General features: G+C 49.4%; 5 protein-coding genes across 5 annotated transcripts; 3 read left to right on the forward strand and 2 right to left on the reverse strand.

Annotated features, from left to right (window-relative positions):
• Positions 1–1,516: 1,516 nt before the first annotated feature.
• Positions 1,517–2,850, reverse strand: BZA70DRAFT_271717 (Gar1/Naf1 RNA binding region-domain-containing protein). Its single transcript, XM_064911532.1, has 5 exons — positions 2,740–2,850; positions 2,567–2,672; positions 2,439–2,489; positions 2,096–2,342; positions 1,517–2,019 (listed from the first exon to the last, which is right to left on the reverse strand). The coding sequence occupies exons 2-5, from the start codon at positions 2,625–2,627 to the stop codon at positions 1,704–1,706; spliced, it is 675 nt and encodes a 224-aa protein (XP_064770632.1). The 5' UTR covers positions 2,628–2,672; positions 2,740–2,850; the 3' UTR covers positions 1,517–1,703.
• Positions 2,851–2,954: 104 nt separating this feature from the next.
• BZA70DRAFT_243951 (DEAD helicase superfamily protein) lies at positions 2,955–7,746 on the forward strand. The gene is made up of 4 exons (XM_064910599.1): positions 2,955–3,300; positions 3,378–3,478; positions 3,556–6,431; positions 6,490–7,746. The coding sequence occupies exons 1-4, from the start codon at positions 3,098–3,100 to the stop codon at positions 7,657–7,659; spliced, it is 4,350 nt and encodes a 1,449-aa protein (XP_064770633.1). The 5' UTR covers positions 2,955–3,097; the 3' UTR covers positions 7,660–7,746.
• A 394-nt stretch (positions 7,747–8,140) lies between these two features.
• On the forward strand, positions 8,141–11,338 carry BZA70DRAFT_271723 (uncharacterized protein). The gene is made up of 2 exons (XM_064911533.1): positions 8,141–9,148; positions 9,230–11,338. Exons 1-2 carry the CDS (start codon positions 8,353–8,355, stop codon positions 11,029–11,031), a joined length of 2,598 nt encoding a protein of 865 aa, XP_064770634.1. The 5' UTR covers positions 8,141–8,352; the 3' UTR covers positions 11,032–11,338.
• Positions 11,339–12,855, reverse strand: BZA70DRAFT_271726 (U3-containing 90S pre-ribosomal complex subunit-domain containing protein). Its single transcript, XM_064911534.1, has 5 exons — positions 12,372–12,855; positions 12,083–12,308; positions 11,920–12,019; positions 11,768–11,851; positions 11,339–11,704 (listed from the first exon to the last, which is right to left on the reverse strand). The coding sequence occupies exons 1-5, from the start codon at positions 12,657–12,659 to the stop codon at positions 11,473–11,475; spliced, it is 930 nt and encodes a 309-aa protein (XP_064770635.1). The 5' UTR covers positions 12,660–12,855; the 3' UTR covers positions 11,339–11,472.
• A 99-nt stretch (positions 12,856–12,954) lies between these two features.
• Positions 12,955–14,980, forward strand: BZA70DRAFT_19759 (centromere kinetochore component CENP-T-domain-containing protein). Its single transcript, XM_064910091.1, has 4 exons — positions 12,955–13,113; positions 13,181–13,967; positions 14,031–14,477; positions 14,544–14,980. Coding segments are annotated over exons 1-4 (1,464 nt in total). The 5' UTR covers positions 12,955–13,112; the 3' UTR covers positions 14,773–14,980.
• Positions 14,981–21,870: the final 6,890 nt, after the last annotated feature.

Below are 21,870 nucleotides of genomic sequence, written 5' to 3' on the forward strand. Positions count from 1 at the left end.
TGAGGAGGACGAGTCGTCGATTCCGAGGTAGAAGAGCGGGCGGTTGGTCTTGCAGAGGGACATGGTGGAGGTGATGCAGAGGAGAGCAGTGCAGGATGAGGAAGAAGAAGAAGAAGAAAGAAGAAGAAGAAGACAATGGGGCGGAGGAGGTTAAAGAAGAGGAAGAGGCAGAGGTGTTTATTATCCTTCGGTGGAAGTGTTCCCCGGACGACAGACAAGACGAATCCGACGTCATTGCGCCAAAACTTAATTTAATTGAAGGATTCGCCGGCGCGGGGCCGAATCTCTTCCGGCGGCTAATTAAGCGCCGCGCGTGGCCACCAGCGCTGCTTTGCTGCTGTTTGTCTTGTAGATGGAAGTGGTTTATGTAAATGGTTATGGAGGTGTTGTTGTTGTTTAATGGTAGCAATCTGTGCTGTCCTGAGTTGTCTTCTTCCGCGGTTGTGAAGCAGGAGCGAGGGAGGCGATAGGGGCGTGTGGGGTACTCAAAGAGAGTTGCGGTCGGCTAAAACCCTGAGCGTAGTCCAATTAACGTGCCGGCCCTCGGCCCGCCCGCCCGTTGTCTGTCTGCTACTGCTTCTTCTTACAATACGCTCATCTTGTAGACAATAGACAACAATAATCGCTCTGAAGCTCAATAGTAGAGGAGTAGTTCGAGTAGTGTATCTTGAACAGATGTCGCCGTGCAGAGGCTGCAGATCAAGACTACCTGATCACACTCCGGAGCGAACCCCGAAGTGGCAAAGAGATACACCTCTTTTCGGCCTTCGGTCCAGTGCTCGGAGCTCTCTCTTCTATCAATATTCGTCCTCATTCGGCAGTTACTCCAGTCTGCTCAGATTACTGCACTTATCGTCAGCTGAATGTCATCGATTGTTACAGACGGCGTCATATGATTCGGGTTGAAACATATCGTGCCGTGAAATCTCGCTCAAGGCTCACAACTTCTGCTCCTCAACCTCGGCTCTGCTTCTCCTTCCTTGTCTTTCTCATATATCTAGTAATCTTCGGATCATGAAATACTGCTCGGAATTGAGAACCAGACGAACCCCGAACTGGTCAAATCATATGCGCCTCCGTCTGGCCGGCAAGTGCCCTGCCCTTCAGGCTGACTTACCGATTCACATGATTCACATCACCTCCCGTCGGATGCTGTCAAATTCAAGTCACGTGTGATCCTCTCTGCTCGGCTCTGCTTACTGTTGCCTTACTAACTGTTCGTCTTACACAACCCAAGTGGTGCGCGAAACTATTATGAACGACGTTGGCGATGTAAATCATTCAACACTGGCCAGTTCAAGTCATTCACTGCAATCTCTACATCGGCTAGAGATTAACACTGCACCAGATGGTTCGTTTATCCATTATGGCCAGGCTATGCACGCGCAGTGGTTTCACTAAGAACCCAATAAAACATAGAATATTGAACATAGACCTGGACTACACTCGATTAGAAAATTACATCTTACAAAAGACATAACCAGTTGGAGGTAATAGATCAGCAGGAATTAACTAGAAGCTTGATAGACCAAATTTAACATTACATAACTGCTACAAACAAAAATAAACGCAATAAATACAAACAAGGCAAATCAGACAAGCCTGAACTAGACCTGTGAACATCCATTCTATCTCACAAGTCCCCCCGCCTTTTTCTCATATTCGGCTTTCCATTCTTTTATCATTTTCACAACTTTCATCCTCTAAAAGCGTCCACGTCCACCGCCGCGGCCACCGAAGCTGCTACCGCCGCGGCCGCCAAAGCTGCTACCGCCTCTGCTTCCACCGCGACCGCCAAAGCTGCTTCCGCCGCGACCACCGCCACGGCCACCAAAGCTGCTGCCACCACGGCCACCGCCGCGTCCACCAAAGCTGCTTCCTCCCCGGCCGCCGCCACGGCCGCCGAAGCTGCTTCCTCCACGTCCGCCACGACCTCCGCGAGCTCCTCCGCGACCGCCAGCACCGCCCGATCGCTTGGGGGGCTTAGATCCAGGTGGGGGCTTGGGCTTGGGCAGGAATCTGTATCAAACACTTGTTAGCTTCTGCTCTTCTTTTACAACCTAAAGCCTGCCATGGAAGCAGCAACACAACATACCGATCTAAGGGCAGAAGTTTATCAGGTCCAATGTAAAACTTGTCTCCAAGCTTGAACGACGTCGCAACGATTCCGTCCTGAGGTTTGATGGTGAAGTAAACCTCGTTGATAGGGCCGAGAATCTCGTCGACCTTGCCTATTGTCGTCTTGTTCTCCAGGTATATCGGCGCGTTGAAATATGGGATCTTCGTATTTATTGACTGGCAGACAATCTCGCCTTCGCAAGCCTTCAGAAACGTTCCCATCTCTGCAATAGCGTCTTCTAGTTAGATTTCACTTCTCTCAATTTCGTGCAGAGCACTCTCTATTCTTTCGCGCCAGAAACCAAACGAAAAGCACTCACCCAAAACAGTGTCAGGAGGTCCCATGTTCATAGCAGGTCCAGTACGACCACCTACCACAAATATCAGTCAGCAACAGTTCAAACATCTCCAAATCACTTGAGCTATTAAAAAACAAATAGAACAATACCTCTGAATCCTCCGCTGCTGCCTCCACGGCCGCCGCCAAATCCTCCTCTTCCTCTACTCATCGTATGTATCTTTTAAGGAAACGGAGAAAAAAGGATGTAAAGAGACTATAAGCACAATGTCAATCTAAAGAGTCCGTCACGCAGAATCGTTCAGTCTCTAGCAATCTCTCACTTTTTCTTTCCTTTGGCCTCTTGCAATATTGGGAAAGAGGGACCAAAAAGAGAGTGAAAAAATTAGTTTTTGGTGATCCAATTCTGAAAGTTTTTCTTTTTTTTTTTTTTTGGGACTTTTCTTGCTCGCTGCGTTTAAGTTTTTCTGCTTCTCTTTTGGGAATACACCTAACCCCCAATATTTTCTTCATTCGTCCAAACACGCTTCCTCGAATTCATAGAATAAACAGCTCCCTGAATTCAGGTACCGTTTGCAATCAAGCGAGCCTCTGAAGAGCAGTTACCGGACTTGTTTCTTTTGAGGTGTGATAAGGGATTGCCGGCTACTGGTACCAGTAGACAATCAAGACCTGAGAACAATGGAATCATGGGCTGCGCTGCCGTCCGTGGCAGAGATCTATCAGTCGCCTGTCTACAACCTCGCGAAAGCGAACTGGCTGGTTTCAGATAAGAAGGTCAAATTCAAAGAGAGTGCTATTGCCGATCTGATAGCTCTTGTCAAAGACTCTACCGATGCGGAGCGAGAGCTGTCTGTTTTGAGTTATCTGTTTACGCTAGAGAAGTACGTGTTTTCTGTTTTATTTTGATCTCGTCGCTGCTGTTGTTGGAAGATCGTTGCTGACATTGGACGTTGTATAGGTTTTTGTGGCCGAACTGGTCTGGCAAGTCGTCGGATGATCATGCTATTTTAATTGCGATGGTGTCTGCTACCAAGAAGCGCGAAGGCAGTCTTGATTGGGGTATGATCTCAGATTTCTTACTGGCTTTGTCTCGATAGCGATTGATATAACTCTTGCTAATCGGTTTTTATATACAGAACTGTTCTTCAGCAAATCCGACGAGGACTTCCCAGCCTTGGTCGAACGCATACTAGCACTTTCGTCGACAGCAGGCCTCCCACTTCTCATCAAGAACTACCTCATCTCATTCATGGACGCCGCGTTTGCATCGCTCGAAATCCCCTTTGTCAGGCAGCAATTTGCACCGCTTGTTTCAACCTCGATCTGGAACTCCTTAAGCTCAGCTAGCTTTCGCGACTCCATCTTCGCAACCACTCCCAGTCTAAAGAAATCTTGGCGAAGTGCAGGAAAGCGCTTCGACGCGGCCGATGATCACAAGAAGACTAGAATGCGTCTAGAACGTGGATGGCTGTTCACCGTTTGTCTTGATTTGCTGACACAGGTGCATTCCAAGGACGCCGAAAAGGATATGCAGCTGGTAAAATATTCTGAGCGCGTGCTCGAGCTGCTGATCGATATTCTCTCGCAACTTCCGACGCGCAAGTTCACAAACACGATGCTCAAAGATATGAATTTTGCCGTCGTTTTCAAATTGAGTCCGCTCTATACGACCGAGAAGAACTGGCTGGCGAGACAGCTGCTCGAAAGACTCGAATACTATATTCATTTTCCCGTCGACGACTTTTCCGGCGCCGAGGTTTCCGATGAGCAAATCAAAGCATCGCGTTCTAAGGACGTGCTGAAACTACAAAAAATTGCTTTGGATCACTTCAAAGACAAGCTATTAGTTCTCGCGCTGTCAAACTACGGATCCGTCAGCACGCGTTCATCTCTGCTCGAGAGTCTTGACGCACTCGATGATACGGAGCTCAAGCAGCTTTGCGGATATGTCGGCATCTCAACCGCGTATCCCCCGGCTGCCAATATTCCCGCTAATCGGCAACTATACCTCGAACTGCTTCTCGATCGCTTCGTGAGACGGCCTCAGCTTCAAGAACTAAACGACTCCCTTGAGCTGCTGCCTACCGAAAAGAGTCTGAGTAATCCTATCTTGAAGCAAGCTGGAGCTTATACGGGACGCTCCCCGCTGCCTATCCCGCGCCTCAATCTCCAGTTTCTCACGCTATCTGACTTTCTGCGTCGAACATTCGAGCTTTCGCGACTCGAGTCGTTTTACGATGTAAAGACAGATATTGAAGCAATCATGAACCGACTGAAACTCTCGCCGGGCGGAGGAATGCTCAAAGTGAACGGAACGAGTCGGATGGCCCACCGCATCTCGAGGCCCTCGATTCTAACTGTCGCTGACCCGTTAGTTGGCGAGACGCAACCGGCTTTCGTGCGTGCCGAACTGTATCTCGAGTTTGACCGCGCAACAGACGAGGTCTTGAAAGAGTGGGATATGCTCAAGCCTGGCGATGTTGTGTTTCTGGCATGCGTTGCGGCGCCGCCGAACGCGGCGGTAAAGTCTGTTGATGATCTGACAAAGATCGGAGTCAAGTGCGTTCGTTCTGCCGAAGTAGTCGATATCTTGGACCAAAACAATCAGTCGCTGCGCTCCGCTTCGGCGGGAGGTGCGAATGACGAGTTCAAGACTGGTAAGCCAGCCAACGGAAGGTACAGCAGACAAGATCGGAAACCACTATTCGGTAAGCTCGCTCGTCGGCGGCGGATCCATGTCAACCTCGACGCGGCATCATACGCTACCGATGACGACAAAGTCTACGCGAGCATTAACTACGTTTTCCGACGGCGGCCGCGCGAGAACAACTTCAAGCCTGTTCTTGAGAACGTTAAAACTCTTGCGACGTCAAGCGAGCTGTCGCTGCCTGAGTGGCTTGTGGATGTCTTTATGGGATTCGGAGATCCGATGGCGGCTTCATACGAGACCCTTGTCGGTAACGATAAGAGCGTGAACATGAACGACACGTTTGTCGACTGGGCGCATCTAAAGGAGAGCTTTGATGAGCCTGTAGTGTTGGCGGAGGGAATGGGGTCGTTCGAAGGTGCTCTTCCTCCTTATGAGATCAAGCGGACTACGCGGACGGTTGAGCAGCAGTCTAATCCAGAGCCGCCGGCGAAAAAGAGCAAGGGCCGCAAAAGCAAGAAGACTGAGGAGAGCGATCCAGCTGAGACTACTACGGCGGACGAATTCGTCGTCGAGGTTTCAACCTACCGCTTGCCAAACATGGGCCCTTACGCAGTCGACACGCGGAAGCGCAACACGATTCCCTATACACGCGCACAGGTGCAAGCTATCTACTCCGGCACCCTTCCCGGTCTGACGCTGATCGTCGGTCCTCCTGGAACCGGCAAGACTGATGTTGCGACGCAGATAATCAGTAACATTTACCACAATAATCCAGACGAGAGGATTCTAGTGGTTGCCCATAGCAATCAAGCGCTCAATCACTTGTTTGAAAAGATCGCAGCGCTTGATATTGACGAGCGGCATTTGCTGCGCCTCGGACGCGGAGAAGAGGATCTGAAGACGGACGAGTCTTACTCTCGCCTAGGTCGCGTCGAAAGCTTACTCGCTCGTCGTAGCGTTTTATTGGCTGAAGTCAAGAAGCTGGCAGACTCGGTCGGAGCACAAGGGTCACCTGAGGAGTCATGCGAGAAAGCGGGTTACTTTTACAAAGTCTTTGTCTCCGCCGTGTGGCAGAAATTTAAGGCCAAGGAGTACGAGGACGTCAAGTCTCTGGCCGAGAGTTTCCCGTTCTCAGCATATTTCGCTGACGCTCCGCAGCCGCTGTTCAACACCGACACGCACAGTCTGGAAGAAGCGGCTGAGATTGCGGATGGATGTTTTAGACACCTGCAGAAGATCTTCAACGAGATTGAGGATGTGAGGCCTTTCGAGCTGCTGAAGAGCGGTAAAGCTAGAGCAAATTATTTGTTGGCTAAGAAGGCGAGAATCGTGGCATTGACGGCAACGCATGCGGCTATGCAGGTATGTTTATTATCTATCTTATCTTAAGGAAAATAACTAACGATGACTTATTTTACAGCGAAACGAAATGGTCGCTCTCGGTTTCCACTATGAAAACGTGGTAGTCGAAGAAGCAGCACAATTGACCGAGCTGGAGAGTTTCATTCCGCTGACCCTCCAGTCGTCATCCGACAGGCTAAAGCGGATTGTTCTCGTAGGTGATCACCACCAGAACGCACCAATAATCAAGAACACGGCGTTCAAAAGTTACGCAAACATGGAGCAGAGTCTGTTTTCCCGTCTGTTGAGACTAGGTGTACCCCGCGTTTCGCTGGACGCACAGGGCCGTGCGCGGCCTTCGCTGGCAGAACTCTATGCTTGGCGCTACGAAGGCGGGTTGCGGAATCTTCCCCGATGCGTGGAAGACGAGGCGTACAAGACTGCGAACGCCGGATTTCTGCGCGAGTTTCAGTTTATTAATGTCGAGGACTACCATGGCCAGGGCGAGAGCGAGCCGAGCCCTAACTTTTACCAGAATCTGGGCGAGGCGGAGTATTCTGTCGCAATTTACATGTATATGCGGCTACTTGGATATTCTGGCTCGCAGATCAGTATTCTGACGCCATATGCCGGCCAGAAGGTCTTGATTGAGAACGTCCTCGCCGAGCGGTGTGAGAAGAACCCGATCTTTGGGCTGCCGGCAGCGGTGGCTACGGTCGACCAGTATCAGGGCGAGCAAAACGACTATGTGATTTTGTCTCTCGTGCGCACAAAGAGTGTCGGCTATCTACGGGACGTGCGTCGGATGACGGTAGCATTGTCGCGCGCCAGACTGGGCTTATACGTGTTCGGACGACGGGAGGTGCTCGAGTCGAGTTTCGAAGTGAAGCAGTTTGTGGATAAGCTAGATGTCAATCGGACGGAGAACGATCGTCTTGTGCTCGCGCTGGGTGAAATGTATCCCTCGTTGCGGGCGGTAGGGGAGATTGAAGAGGGAAAGCAGGCTGTTATGGAAGGCGTCGAGCACCTTGGTCAGTTTGTGTATGAGATGACGAAGCGCAAGATGGAGAAGATGAAGGAGGAAGGATTGCTTGCTGCGGCGGCTGAAGAAAAGGCCGAGGAGGCGGTTGGTGTGTCGGATGAGGAGATGGCGGATGACGACGACGACGAGGATGAGGATGAGGACGAGGACGAGGACGAGGATGAGGAAGATGGAAAAGATGACGACGCGATGGAGGTCGATGAGTAGTTGCTGTCGTGTGTACACTAGTAGTATATTACCAACATTTCAAGCTTCATTCTCCACTAATTTCATACCAGCTTCCACTTGGGTGATTGCTATAATGAGTAATTCTGCAAAGAGTAATCACAACCAGGCGGGACTGATGAATAGAGTTTTAGGTTCTTAGTCACCTACCCGCTCGCGATGAGCAATAGAAAAAAGCAAAAAACGCGGTGGTTTCTTGGGACTTTGTCAATGACGCATTTCTGCGAAACTCCGCGGAGTTCTGCGCTCTCAAAAGCATCCTCCGCCGTCTGGTCGTCCTTTTCTTCTGTTTTGTTGTTGTATTCTCGTCGCAGGACTCCTCCGCGGTCTTTTTTCTTTTCTTACCTTCTTTTTTCGTTCTTTCCTTCTTTTTTCGGTATCTGTCTTTCGCTCGTGTAGTAAATGTCCTTCAAAGTTCCGACGCGTCCTGCCAGTGCGTCTGGCGCCGCGACTGCCGCGGACGACTCCTCGGCCAGCACCCGCGCTGTACGTCCTCTCGCTCCTTTGACCCTGCCATTCCCTCGTCTCCCTATCCTCTAACAATTGGAATTGCTATTTTAGTGCGACTCCTGCCGATCTCGCAAAATCAAATGCGACCGCAAAGAACCCTGTCTGCAGTGCACGCTGCGCGATGTAATCTGCGTCTACTCTGCGCGCAAGAAGAGGAAACGTCGGATGCCTTCTTTTTCTGTTACATCCCTTCAGCACGCCGACATTGACTCTCAGCCTCCAGACCTCTCTGAGTCACTGTCTTCGCGATCGTCGCTGTCGCTTAGGTCGCTGGCCGAGTTCTCGAATGACGATTTCGAGCAGCTCAGGTTCGATCCCCAGCTCGAGCATGACCTACCGCAGTCTTGGCCTTCGTCGTCCTCTTTGGTGCCGGCAGAGCATATGTATCTGGATGGCGGAAAGCGACGAAGCAGCCTGTCGAAGCCAGATCAAACGTCCGTACAGCAGCAGCAGCAGCAGCAGGAACAGGCTCCAGATGTGCCAAGCTCTCAGAGCGCTTTGCGTCTGACTAAGATTGAATATCATCTAGAAAAACTAACCGAGCTGCTCGAGCAGCAGCAACGTGAGCAGCTCCGCGCGTCAGCCGCGTCTTCATCATCATTGCCTCCTAGAGACGCCGCTGCGATAACTCTAACGTCGAGTGATCCCCAGGCGACGTCTGCATATACCACCGCCGCAGCTCCGGATACGATCCGCTCAGACCTAGTCACAAAAGTGAACGCCCAACTACGAGATTTGGGCGCGACATCGTCCATGCTTATCGGCATGCGGCAGACTGAAAAGCCCTCGCCGGAGATGTACGAGGCGCTCGATAACGACCGCTCACTGATGTGCTGGTCGAGCGCGCTCGCTGACCAGGCGTCCTCGATTGGACTCTCGGAGGAGGTCGCGGACTCTCTCGCTATTGACTCGCATCGGCCTTGGTTACCGGATAAGGAATCGGGTATCGAATTGCTTGACTGTATGTGTTCTTCTTTGTCTGTTTTTATGCAGATGTTTTCTGTATTACTGTATGTGGTTTTAAACGGTTTTTGTCATTTAGGTTTCCTAGCAAACACTGTCCATGCCCACCCCATGATCAGTCTCCCGCTCGCTCAGTCGATCCGCGACTCGATCTACACCCCCGAGTTTAACAACGACAAATTTTTCATCCAAAAGCTGGCTTGCGCCTCATATATGATGATCCAGGCGTTGAACCATACAAACCTGCCGCAGTGTGTGAAGATCCAGGATGGTACTCCGATCGAGAACGTTCTTTACCGGAATATGTTTATGGTCTTGCGTGATGTGCGAGTGCTGTTTGTGCCATCGTTGATCAACATTCAAGCACTTTTCTTGGCATCGATTTCAGCAAAGCAAATCTATAATCCCGGCCTCTGCTGGGTCATCATCTCCCATGCCGCTCGGCACTGTCTTGATCTCGGTCTTCATCGCGCGGGATCACTCGCAACAGCACCGTCTACCGCTGACGCCGACACGACCAGTGGAATTGACGCTGGAATGGTCTACACAGAGTCTATGAACCCAAAGTCCGAGCGGTCGCGCCTGTTTTGGTCGTGCTTTGCTGTCGACAAGGTCATGTCGCTCACGTTCGGTAGATCGCCTAATTTCCAGACGAGGGACTGCACGCTGCCAGTGCCGCCAGAGAAACCGTTCATTGCCTCGGAGTTGACGTCGCTCGGGTACAGCAAGTACCGACAATCAGTCGAGATCGCGTTCATGTACGATGCGATCTACACCCGTTTGTACTCTGCGGCCGCAGAGGCCGAGCTTGCCGCTCTGGGACCGGAAGGGTCTCCTGCGCGCACGCGGCGGCGAGGTGAGGTCGTTTCGAGGTTACACTCTGATGCAGATCAACTGCTGAACAATAACATGGTTTGGATAAACACCGTGCGGGACTCGGGATACCCCGGGTGCGAGCAGTTGGCAGACAGCTTGACTACGGAGATCAACTACGCTCACCGCGTCTGCCTGACGATGATTCACAGAGTGCAGTCGTCCTCGTGCGCCGAGTCGCGTGAGATTTACGTGCGTGTGTCGAGAGACGCACTCCAGCTTTTCAAAAAGATTCTGGAAGATCTTCCGAACGATCGCCAGAAGCAGGCCGCGACGTCCTGGGCGCTTGTGTTCCAGCCCTTTGCGCCCTTCTTTGGAGTCTTCAACGCCATTGCCGACAACGGATCCGGCGTCGACAAGGACGACGCTGATTTAGAAACGCTGTTGCACATCACGACCGAGCTTGAGAAACTTAACAAGCAGGCTAGTACGGGTGTCGTGCGCAGACTTTTGGGTCTCGCGAACGAGTTCACGGAGGTGGCTACGGAGATTATCAGTCGGAGAAAGTGGCATCTTGATCAGCTCAAGATGGCTGACAATGTTGATATCGGTGACATGGCTGGAAACGGCATCTACATCGACGAGCATAAGCGGGAAGGTTCAGCCTCGTCCACGGATACGCAGGTAGACGACCCGCCACTGACGACAGCAACGGCTTCAGCTCTGGCGGGCATGTTTTCCCTGAACTCGTCCGAAGAAGCGGCGCGCAAAGACGAGACCGAGATATGCCGCGAGTCGTACTCCGAAGCAGCGAGGCAACCCACGCTTCCGTCGTGGCTTGAATTCTTGTCGGACGAGAACGTGACAAACGAGGATCTGGCGTGGCTGGATGAGCAATTCGATAGCGCTCGTGCGGCCACAGGCGGAAACGTTAGCTTTGGTAGCGATCGGCCGGTGGCTAGCGCGACTGAGAGCTTGCCGTTGAATCTCGTGGATGTGAATAGCTCTCTAGATTCTGCAGATGCTGAGAGAGTTCATGAGTTTTTGCGGAGTCTTTCCAGTGTCTAACCGGAATACTATATGGGTTTGAGGTGGAGGTCCGGGACGGAAGAAAGAGGGATAGATAGCAAGATGTGCTGGGGTGTTTTGGTTTTTCATTTTGCGTTTATACGAGTGATATACAGGCGCAAGAATTGGTCGGTGTGCCTTCTCTATGAAAAGAAGAAAAAACGGGAAAGCAAAAGTCATTGTTGGTAATCAGTCAGGGACTGTGGTCATTTTGTTTTTCATTTGTGTTTGTTTCTTGTTTTTGCTTTGTGTGAGTGACTGGTAATAAGTTCTCTTGGTTATGTTTTGTTCGTTATAGTTCAGTAGATGTAATGTATGCTGATTTTCTATTATCAAACTTTTAAATTCTTGATTGACCCATGCAATTTTCTTCCCGCACAAGAGCATCAACCAATACCTATCATACAACCTCAACTTCCTCCCGCTTCCTCAACAAAGTTCTTAATAGAGCACAACTTTAGCTCCCGGAGCCCCCACCAGCAACCGCTTAACAGTCTTGAGCGTCTCCGGCACGTCATCGAGCACGCTCCGCGCTTTCGAATCCAAAAAGGTAGAGTCGACAACGACGAGCTCGAGGTTTTCGAGCGAAAGCGCGGTCTTGGTGTTTGTCTCGGGGTTTTCGTAGTCGAGCATTAGTCTGAGTCGCTCGGAAGTGCTGAGAGCGATTGAGATGCTGGATGGCGAGAGTGAGTTAGTTGATGTATGAGTGTGGAGAGCGAGTAGAAATAGTACTTACGTTGAGTTTGCGAGATATTTTGAGTCAGAGGCTATACTGTTTTTCGAGATCAGCTTTGCTGATTTCATTGGTTTTGGAAGAGCTCTGGAAGCAGTTAGCAAAAAAGATCTCAATTCCTCCTAAAGTCTTCAGAGTATAAAACGTTGACGCACCTTCGAACTTCGCAGACACGAATCCCAGAGATCGAGATGATGATCACGTAGGGAGCACCTTTTTCGCTCGGTAGCTCATTTAGCTTTCTCGGTTTTGCGACTACAGAGCGTTCATTAGCCCTCTATCCCTCTTTCAATAGCAAATCATATGAAGATATCATACCTTGTGTGAGAAACTTCTCAAAGTTCTTGTCATCTCTCGGCAACTTCCAGCCCGTCATATCCATGATCTGATCCTGCTTGACGACGCACAAATCATCGAGTTCCACAGTGGAGAGTTTGGGAAAAAACAGGCGCGCTTTTTTAGCAAAGTAGTCTGCGATTATACTCGAATCGACGCCCGCAATCGTCGTCTTGACTGTCACTTCTGTTTCCATTCTTTGACGTTTCTAGATTGTTTGCGTTAGCTTCGTTCTGCCTCTTCTCTCCGGAGAAGACGTAACAACACATACCTTTTGCTTGATCCTTTCCTTCATCTTTTTCCGCTTCTCAGCCTTCTTTGCCGCTGCCAATGCACTAGTTTCAGTAGCAACAACAGTCGCAGTGCCCGTCGCTTCTTTCACTGCATCGTCCTTCACTTCATCCTCCTCGCCGCCAGACACCACGACTCCACCGTCATCCTCGTCGCTCGCAAATGTAGCATCGTCCACCTCGTAAAGCAGTCCGTCGTCCAGATCATCGCCGCCGCCGACCGCGGCAGTCGCTACCTTCTTTTGTACTTTTGATTTCTTCGCGCTCATATTTCGTGCCGTAGCTACCGCAGACGATGAATCTCTCTCTTAGTTATGATTGCCTCACCAAACAAAACCTTCTCAGATCCTCTTTGATTTCAGATACAACTTTAGACTTCTCTCTATGTCGTAAACCCTTCTCAAAGACCAAAAACACGTAAGAAAAAATCGAAAATAATTCGAAAATCTCTAGAGGAACCAGAACTCCCAACTAGAGCTCTATTTTTTTCTTTCTGTTTTTTTAAACCAAAATTCGCGTGGCACGAGATAAAATTTAGAGGTTGTGGGTTAGGTGGTTAGGTAAGCGGTCTTCGGTGCCTGAGAGCAAAACACGCGTGCAGCGGCGCGTTTGTTTACTTTGCTGTTGCGGAGCTCTTCGATATCTGTTTCTGCCGTCACGCTGGTTACTTTATTACTGAGTAACTATAGCCAGAGGTGCATATTGTGTTAGATTCAATTACAAGTAAGACTGGTTTAGTAACAAAGACTCCTGGATGAGCGGGATATATGCTAACATCGCTCATCAAAAGTGGACGCTCGCTCAGCTGCCACGACAACTCCGCTACGCAGCACGCCCAAGACTACCTCGGTAGCAACCGGAGGAGGAGGAACGTCAGCATACCGTGCTATTTCCGCGCACCGCACGCCGATCTCGCGCACACCGTACTCGCGAACAGCTAATCGACGATACAATGTGCTGACGCCAGGCCGTGATCACCGGCGGCGTAGCGGCGTCGGCGTAGGAGGCGTGTCTACGCCTGGAGGTGGGATGGCGGGACGGAAGCGGACGCCGCGCGCTGATTTGCGGTTACTTAGTCGGATGCTGAAGAGGCCGTCGCCTGTCATTCAGCCGGGTCCTGTGTTTGGACGAGGGAAGGCGCCGAGACGGTCATCGTCGCAAACTAGTGTATCGTCGCGGTCGTCGCTTGTCGGTAGCAGCGTAAAATCAACGCTGAAAGACGAAGATGATGACGACGACGCACTTGAAGCGCCACGGCCTGCGCGGCAGCGAAGCTCGTTGTTGTCAACGCGGGACGATGATATTGAAGACGAGCAGATGATTCGCAATCCGCCGCGACTCTCGACCAGCGGCGTGGACGGTGGCGACGAAGATGAGGCGATGGATGTGACGTCGATGTCGATTGAATACCCACGGCGACTGACGATGGATGCGCGTTTGAGCATGGATCAAAGCAGGCTGAGTTTTTCTGCCGAGGACGATGAAGTGGTTGAGACGGTGGGCAGAAGGAGAGAAGAGAGTACGACGTTTGTCATTCAGCCTTTTGAAGACGCCCCTTTGGATATGAGTTCCATGATGTATGTTTTGCTTCTATGGCCGCTTGGTGTTTGATCTACAGTTTACTCACAGTTTCTATATAGCGAGGACGATCTCGATTTGCAACATGATAATGGCAACGCATGGCAGTACGATGAATCAGAAAAGACCGAAGACGTGACAGAAGAACTCCGCCGTGCCCATTTACAGACCGAATTTGAGCAAAAGGCGCGGTTCAAGTCAATGTCAGGAAGCTTCCAGCCTCAAGATAGTTTCACAGAACAAGAAAGCCGACCAAAAGCTGGCATAGCACGGAAACCAAAGGCAACTTCCGGACCCGGATCAAAGTCGAGCGAGATGCTTCCCCGCAGACTGGTGAAAGATCTGGCGAAAAGCCTGTCCTCGCTGCCGACATCGGTCGATGGCATGAATGCCATAATGGCGGCGTCGGAGGTGTATTTCAAACAGGTTTCAGAGGATTTGACTGCGTATGCTCAGCATGCTTCTAGGAAGACTATTGATGAGGCCGATGTTGTGTTGCTACTGAAGAGGTAAGTCTGACGTACTTGGCAACTGCGCTGTATGATATCGGTGGCTGACTTTTACTTATAATGCAGACAACGTCTATTAAATTCAAAAGCGACGGTATACGGACTAGCCCACAAATATCTACCAAACGAGCTTGTCAGTGAAATCCGGATTCCAGGCCCTTACAGTCAGAAAGCATCAAAAGAACGAGAGAAAGCGCAGAAAGCACAGCAGAGAAAGGACGAACGCAAGCAAAAAATCAAGCTGGACAAATCAGGCAAATTAGTCCGCGCGAATGATGACAGCGATAACGAATAGGTTTGCAGTTCTATTTTATGTTCAGCTCTAGTCTGCTCGCCGATTAATATGACATCATGAGAAGGTGGGCTTACGTCTGATTGTCGAGCGGATGTGTTGGTGGCGGTGTTTCCATATTTTGATATGAATAGTTTGTACTAGCGTGTTCTTTATGGGCGCGCATCATGGCGATCGGTGTTGTCATTTGTTATTGTTTATTGTATCTGTATGATAATGATGAGGATGCCTGTATTAGTAGTTTTTGATTACGAAAAAGTGGATCTTCGTTGTTCAACAAGACGTAATGACAAGAACTCAGACCCATGTAATCTGCTATATGGCAATCCCGAAAATAAATGAGCTAATAATAATCTATTGGCGGCCATAAGCAAACCGAGTGTATGGGCAGCGTAAAGACATCAGTCATGATGAGAGTATGGGTATCTCGGAAGACCACAGCAGACTATCTGTAGCCAACGCACTTATTTTCAGATGCGGCGTGGAGATAAAGTATCGTCTCAGTTTTGGGCGCAAGACCAATGTCGACGATGTCTACAGGGTTATGCTGTGTCGAGTATCTTGGCCTGCTTGTTTTGAGCTTTTGTGGAAAGATCCGAGAATCCGCTGGAGCATTCGCGACGATATCTGGCGTTGGAGTGCGCGGGGAGGAGAGAATGACGCACGAGCCGAGGAGGGCCTGAACACCGAGAGAACGACAGGTTGGCGAGCGCGGACGCGATGTCGAAGTACTCCCGTCCGGTACGGTGTACCAGTTACAAAGACTACGGTGAGGGGCCGGAAACTAGCATGATGATGTAAAAATAAAGAGGGGAACGGCGTCATAGATCGTCGTCGATAGAGCGAACAGCGTAGAAAGGTCCCGGCTGCCGTCGGCAGTGGCCGTGGCGGTGGCAGTGGTAGAGATCGGGCTCTATTCTTAGGCTCAGTGGGCTACTATAAATTGTCATCTGTCCTAAGTGTGTTTAATAAACGCTAGATTGAATGAAGTCTGATACACGCCACCCGAGCGATACGAGAAGCGGGTCGAAAATAGAAGGGAGATGGAGTCAAGAGTACGATGAGGCAAGAGCATGAGGAGGTCGTAGCAGATTATTTTTGGCCCCATGGCTCGACAATCGTCGCGACCAAAGCCAGGGAGTTGAAAACTCTAGTTCCGAGGCTTGAATGAAGTCACTTAAGCGCAGAGAAAGTGGGATTTCCGGTTGAAAATAGTAGCAGGCTATGAACTAAACTACGTCATTACACGATGACGATAGGCGCAAGCAGCTGAAGGCTGTGCTTTTCTTTCTTCTGGAGCTTGGGGCAAGTAGTCCAGACGACAATGAAACAAGGTAGTCTTTTTATAGATATTTAGAGATAAGGTGACTGACTGGAATAGCAACTACGGAGAAGCAGCCAAAGTCGTGTTGGAACAGAGAAGAGAAGAGGACTGTAGTTCGAGGATGATGTGAAGATTAGGGACAGAGCCAACTATCTTGCCTTCTTTCCGGGTGTTCCGTCTTTGCACCATCCCCCTCCGTCTTCGATATAGTAAAGTAACCTGACCGGAAACGGAGCACTTAGTCCACTATACAACTTACCTCTTTATGAGATTATGAAATTTCGAGAGAGGAGTAAGCTGCTGATTTCAAGAGTGGAGAACAGAACGCGAGTTTAATCTTGTAATTATTCGTCTTCCTCTGTGCTGGAAACTCGCTTTCCTCTGATCTCGGTCGCTTAATCAACTGAACGAGAGTCCACCAAGTCGGCTGGGTATAACCATATTTTGTTTTCCACCACTCTATTCACAAGAACAAGCTGTGCAAAAATTATGGAGAAATGATTCTATTTGAAGCGGAACACCGTAAGAAATTTCTGATAACAGAAAAAGGACAAAATAATAATAATAAGGATAATGAGACAGAATATACACTGACCTCGGAAATCCACTCGCTCTTTGCAAATAAAATAAATAATAAACAATAGAAAAATTAACTACAAAAAAATTAAAGATCAAGCGTTGGTCAGAAGCACAGCCGCGTGCGCCGTACATTTCATCATCGCATCGGCAATGTCACGAAGATGACTAATTAAGGTTTATCTTCTGGTTCGACCTCGCGAACCTTACCGACTTCTATCGCCCGACAGCCAGACGGCCCCACAAGGCCTCGGCCGGATAGATAGGAAGTTGGAAGTAGCTACAAATCATACGATGCCAGGATCAGACCATTCGCCGGATCTGGCAATCCTTCCGAGTAGGAGCAGGGGAAAGAGATAAGAAGTAGATATAAAAGGAAGCCGGAGTAGCCAGCTTCCTTGAACCCATCTTTAACCTAATCAACCTATTACGCTTCCACTGCAAACCTTATTCAACTATCGCTCAATGTCTTCCACCAACAACCCCAGCCCTCTCGACCAAGCTACTTCGTCACAGGCAATCCTGGCCTATCGCGACGAATAAATAGATTTCGATATGGTCTTTCGAGCAGGTTTTATTTTGATTATTTGTCGAATGATCGAGTGATGTACAGAGACATACTTGTTTATTCGCACGATTCAGATCAAAAATTATTGCGAAGACCCACTGCTTTCCTGAATAGTCGCTCTCGCAAGGTCCATATGATCTAGCAAAATGCTTAGTAGAATCTTGCGTGTTTGCTCGTGCACTCGTCCACCTCCGTCTGAACGAGGATGCTCAATTCATTGCTAATATAACCCTTTGGGAGGCACTTTAATATATAAAAGTTTAGACCGCAATTGGACGACCTTTGCACCCTGCTTTCTCTAGGCTGATCTCCACTCTTCCCTTACATCTCGGCCAGCAACACAACTCTGCCAACTGGCAAGCAAGCCAATAGACAGCTTATTTACTCGTCTTTATTTACAAACAAGCACACTCTAACCCCGTGGAGCTCACGTATGCCGACCGATGAATTAATTCACCGAATTCCTTTCGCACCGTTTCTGCTCCATTCCAGGACGGGGCGGGGATCGATCGACACCACACCGAAATAGACGAGCCAAGAGGAGCAATGAAAACAAAACCAAAAACGATTCTCGGACAGAAGTAGTTTAACACTCGGTAATTACTCGCCGGCTGTCCCTGCCTATACTCAACCCCACACTTTCCTCGGGACTCGAGACTCTTTGTCTACCTCCAATGACATCCTGCTTCGTATTCCCCGCACTGTCACCTGCCAACCAGTCTCCTCCTCCACCTCAATGTACTGCCGGCAGATGTTTTCCTTTGCCTCCTTTTACTCCTCTCCTGTCAAACATAACATTATCCTTTCCTCACTGTATCAATACGTGTCGAAGTACACCGATCGCTGTATTAATTTATTGCCCATGCAATCAATCCACGATACGAATTCGGCCATCCCCGTAGATCACTACACCTGTTACCAAGAAATCAGCAGGTAAACAAACAAACAGGCCATCTATAGCAAACAGAAATTCTGTTCACCGCCAGGGCGTTGCCGGATTCGGGCGCCGATCGACCCTATATTCGTCATCGTTGCTTGAGTTTTCGGTCTCCTTCCTATATCATCCGGCATCATATAACTGATACTGTAAGATCCCAATGCGGCGAAGTATACAATCTTCAAGACTGCAAAAGGGGAAGCCAGTGACATCAGAGGAAGACTGAGTCGAAAAACAGATGCCGTTCAATGTAGCATGCCATTGCTTCTTTGATCAGATCAGACGATCGTCGTCATTGCTCTAGATATACCGACATATGCATGTGAACTCTCACGAGAGTCGTACAATCTGTACCAATTTTCCCTTTACCACAAAAAAGCAAATAGCTAGACTCGGAGCCGAGATACAGTCAATACCGCAATCCAACATTTACTCAAAACTTGCCCGCTCTGATTTTGATCTCATAACTTCACTGCTCCATACGGGCTGTAAACCACCAAATAATGAAATTTCAAGTTCATACTCGGCAGGTATTTTGTCAAGCTCATCTGAATTTTGCCCAAATCATCTGGTCATAGGACCAAGCATATACCGACTCGATATATGCTAGGTCGAAGCAGTTCACTCAGTGAACATGAACGTACTTTCATGTCCTCACATCTTTGAAGACGACGCACTGATGACATAATATATTACCATACAATTTCAAAGCTGAGCTTCTACTTCCTCGCGCGTCGTGCTATTACTCCCGTTATCCTACCTTTTTCCATCCCTCCCAATTAAACTATTTCGGTCTTTCCGTACGCCGTCGCGGCAGCAGCCCTTCAACGGCCGTGAGGCAGCGCGTACAGCTTGGGAGAAAGCGGATACGTCCTCGCAAGAAGCTTCGACCCACCACAGCTACGGCTCACGGCTCTGCTCTAGTATACTCAGAGTAATCGCATAGTCGAACGATTTATTCTTAAGCTTGTTAAGATGTAGATAACTGTTTATTTTGTAGCCGAAACTTGTTCATATATTGCCATTCCCTACGTCTCCTGGTTCCGGAAGCAAGGGACAGCTAGAGAATGGTGGATAGAAAATAGAAAAATTTTCTTTCATTTACGAGGCCACAGAAGCCAGGAAAAGTGATAAACGTTTAATACCTTCCGACGCAGGCCGTCTTCTCTCCTTCTGCGCTCGTTCCCTGCTCTCCCTTCCTTCCTCCTTCCTCTCCCTCGCGTTGCTCTCGCTCCCAAGCGGCGCCCGACGCGACTCAGCCGGTGCGGCCCATGCCGATGCAAAGTTTATTCGGATCCAAAAAGAGAGAGCATCAGAACCCAAAAAGGCAAAAAGAGAGAAAAAGAGAAAAAAGAAAAATTCAAAGCTCGATGCACTTCGCGCTCCATACGCCGGATTTGGTCAACAACAAAGGAAGCCAGCCTCTTTGATGCCCTATCTTTCTTGTGTCGCTCTGCTCATTTGCTTTGCTTCGACGTACATCCTACTTACTCTGCTCTACTTCTGATTGTTGTTTGTACACCTGAAGAGCGAGACTGGACTATTAAAAATGTAACAGCTGTAGATAACGTCTAACGGGCGGCAAAGGTCCCGATGATCATCTGTCGTTGAAAAAAACGGGTTATACGTTCGACGGGAGTGAGCACCGGCCAATGACGAAAAACGACGTTGGCGATGGCGCGCGCGACAGCAGGTTAACCTGGCTGCCCAAATACACACATAATCATACGCAAAATGGATCGCCTCGCTCTTCCCATTTTTCTTTCTTGTACGTAGGACACACAGACCGTAGAAGTACGAGCGGAAAGGAAAACTACTCGAGAAATTCTACTCGTCTTCGCACTGTGCTCCTTCTGCGCTAGGGCCACAGCGAAAACTTCGGTGGCGGCTGCCGCAGCAGCAGAAAAGCCAGAAGCAGTGGCAGCGTCCGAGCCAGGCTCAGTCGACAACGCCGATAATACGATAGCGAGAAGAAGCCCTTGCCAGCATTATCGTGTCGGGCGCAGTTTGGGTCGTTGGCTGGCAGAGCCACCTGCAGAAGCGAAGGAGAAAATTATGCGGTATTATGCGCTCTCTGTGATGTCAATAGCGAGAGTGGCTTATCTTGCGGTTCTCGATAGAGGAAGGGGAGCGAGAGGTGCGCTTACCATGGCTCTTGTCTGCTCTTGATTGTGTGCATATCTCTGTCCTCTATATCGCGCTCGGCACGCGACTCAGAATTCAGTCGTTCCGCTTCAACCTGTCGGGGTTATATTCAAGCCTCTCGTTACTTCTCCAAGCGCAACATTTATTGCGAGCCCAAGACATAGCTAAATTCCCAGCGAGACAACGACTTGTTGTTCCCACCCTCGTTCAACGGTCAGGCATTCCAGGAACCAGGAACGGGATCCACCGGTCAAGGTCTCTTTTGACAGGGTAAATAAAAGAAAAAAAATAAAAATACTCAATTACCCTGCTCTAGTCCTCCTTCCCTCCTGCGTTGGACCTTCATACATTTTAAAACCCGATTTGCTGGGTCGAGCTTGCACGCTGGTCCCAGATGCTGGAACTAGACTCTCATAGCTCGCTCTTGCATTGCAAACCAAAACCAAACAGTCAGCCGTGCTTGATTAAAGGGTGAATAGCGTGAGGAAATGGTAGGAAATATTAGGTAAGGGACAGAGGGAAATATGAAATGGCTGGCGATGTGCGAATGTCGTCATCTTGGGTTGCGCCGTAGTATCTCTACTCCCACGGCCTTCGGATCCTCTTCATCTCCCCGATCCTCTGATTGTTCCGCGCTCGCTGGTCAATGAAAGACGCTGGTGCCGTAGAGATCAACGGGTACGCGGACTTCGGAGAAAAAGGTATCTCTACTGCTGCTGCCATCGCCGTCGCCGTCGTCGTCGTCGTCGTCATCATCCTCGTCGTCGCCGTGGACGCCGTGGCCGCCTGTCGCTTAACAGGGCAGGGTCGTGTCGCCGATGTCGCGCCGGTTGACGGACGCATAACCTGTGTCTGCGCGCTCATTATCACTTCTGTCACTTGCTTCTTTCTTTCCGCCTTGCCCTTCTTCTCTGCTCCCCTGATTTCCTGTTTCCCTTTTCACATTTACTAGCGGTTGATAAAGACGGATTGCAGAAAGCATAACAACTTTTTTGCTTTAGAATTAAAGCTCTTCTTTGGAATAGTGGTGTTCTTCAATACCATCTTTTGGATCGACTGCATTTTTCAATGCCAATAATCGATTGGGTTAACGTTTGATCGAGTCTTGGTTTTTAATGATTGAGCATCTAGAAATTGCTACTATATTTTGCGTGACGTATTGACGCAAGATATCAGTCAAAATTCCCGTGAACACAGCAGAATATGAAGCTAGACAGAAAGCAAATGAGCAACACGAGTAAACAATAAACAAAGCCAGGGGTCTTCCATCCCGACTGCATGCTCGCAGTGGTTATCAAGCAATGAGGTGCGAACAAAAGCAATAGCAAAATCCGCCAAAGTGGGTTTCTGAAGAGGGCAAGATGGCTTGCTTGACCGAAAATGTGAGCTCACACCCACTACGAGGTGAATACCAGTACTGCTTGTATCTGCAGTCCTTGCATTTAGCTTTCATACTACCAAATGTTTATGCGTAATGGATTAGGTAACAATATGCGACAAGATTACTTGTCGGCTGTTCGTCTTCGAGGATGTTGTCGTGAGTGGAGGAGC

Source organism: Myxozyma melibiosi (assembly GCF_037950935.1).
Source record: "Myxozyma melibiosi strain Phaff 52-87 chromosome Unknown BZA70scaffold_1, whole genome shotgun sequence".
Taxonomy (NCBI): domain Eukaryota; kingdom Fungi; phylum Ascomycota; class Lipomycetes; order Lipomycetales; family Lipomycetaceae; genus Myxozyma; species Myxozyma melibiosi.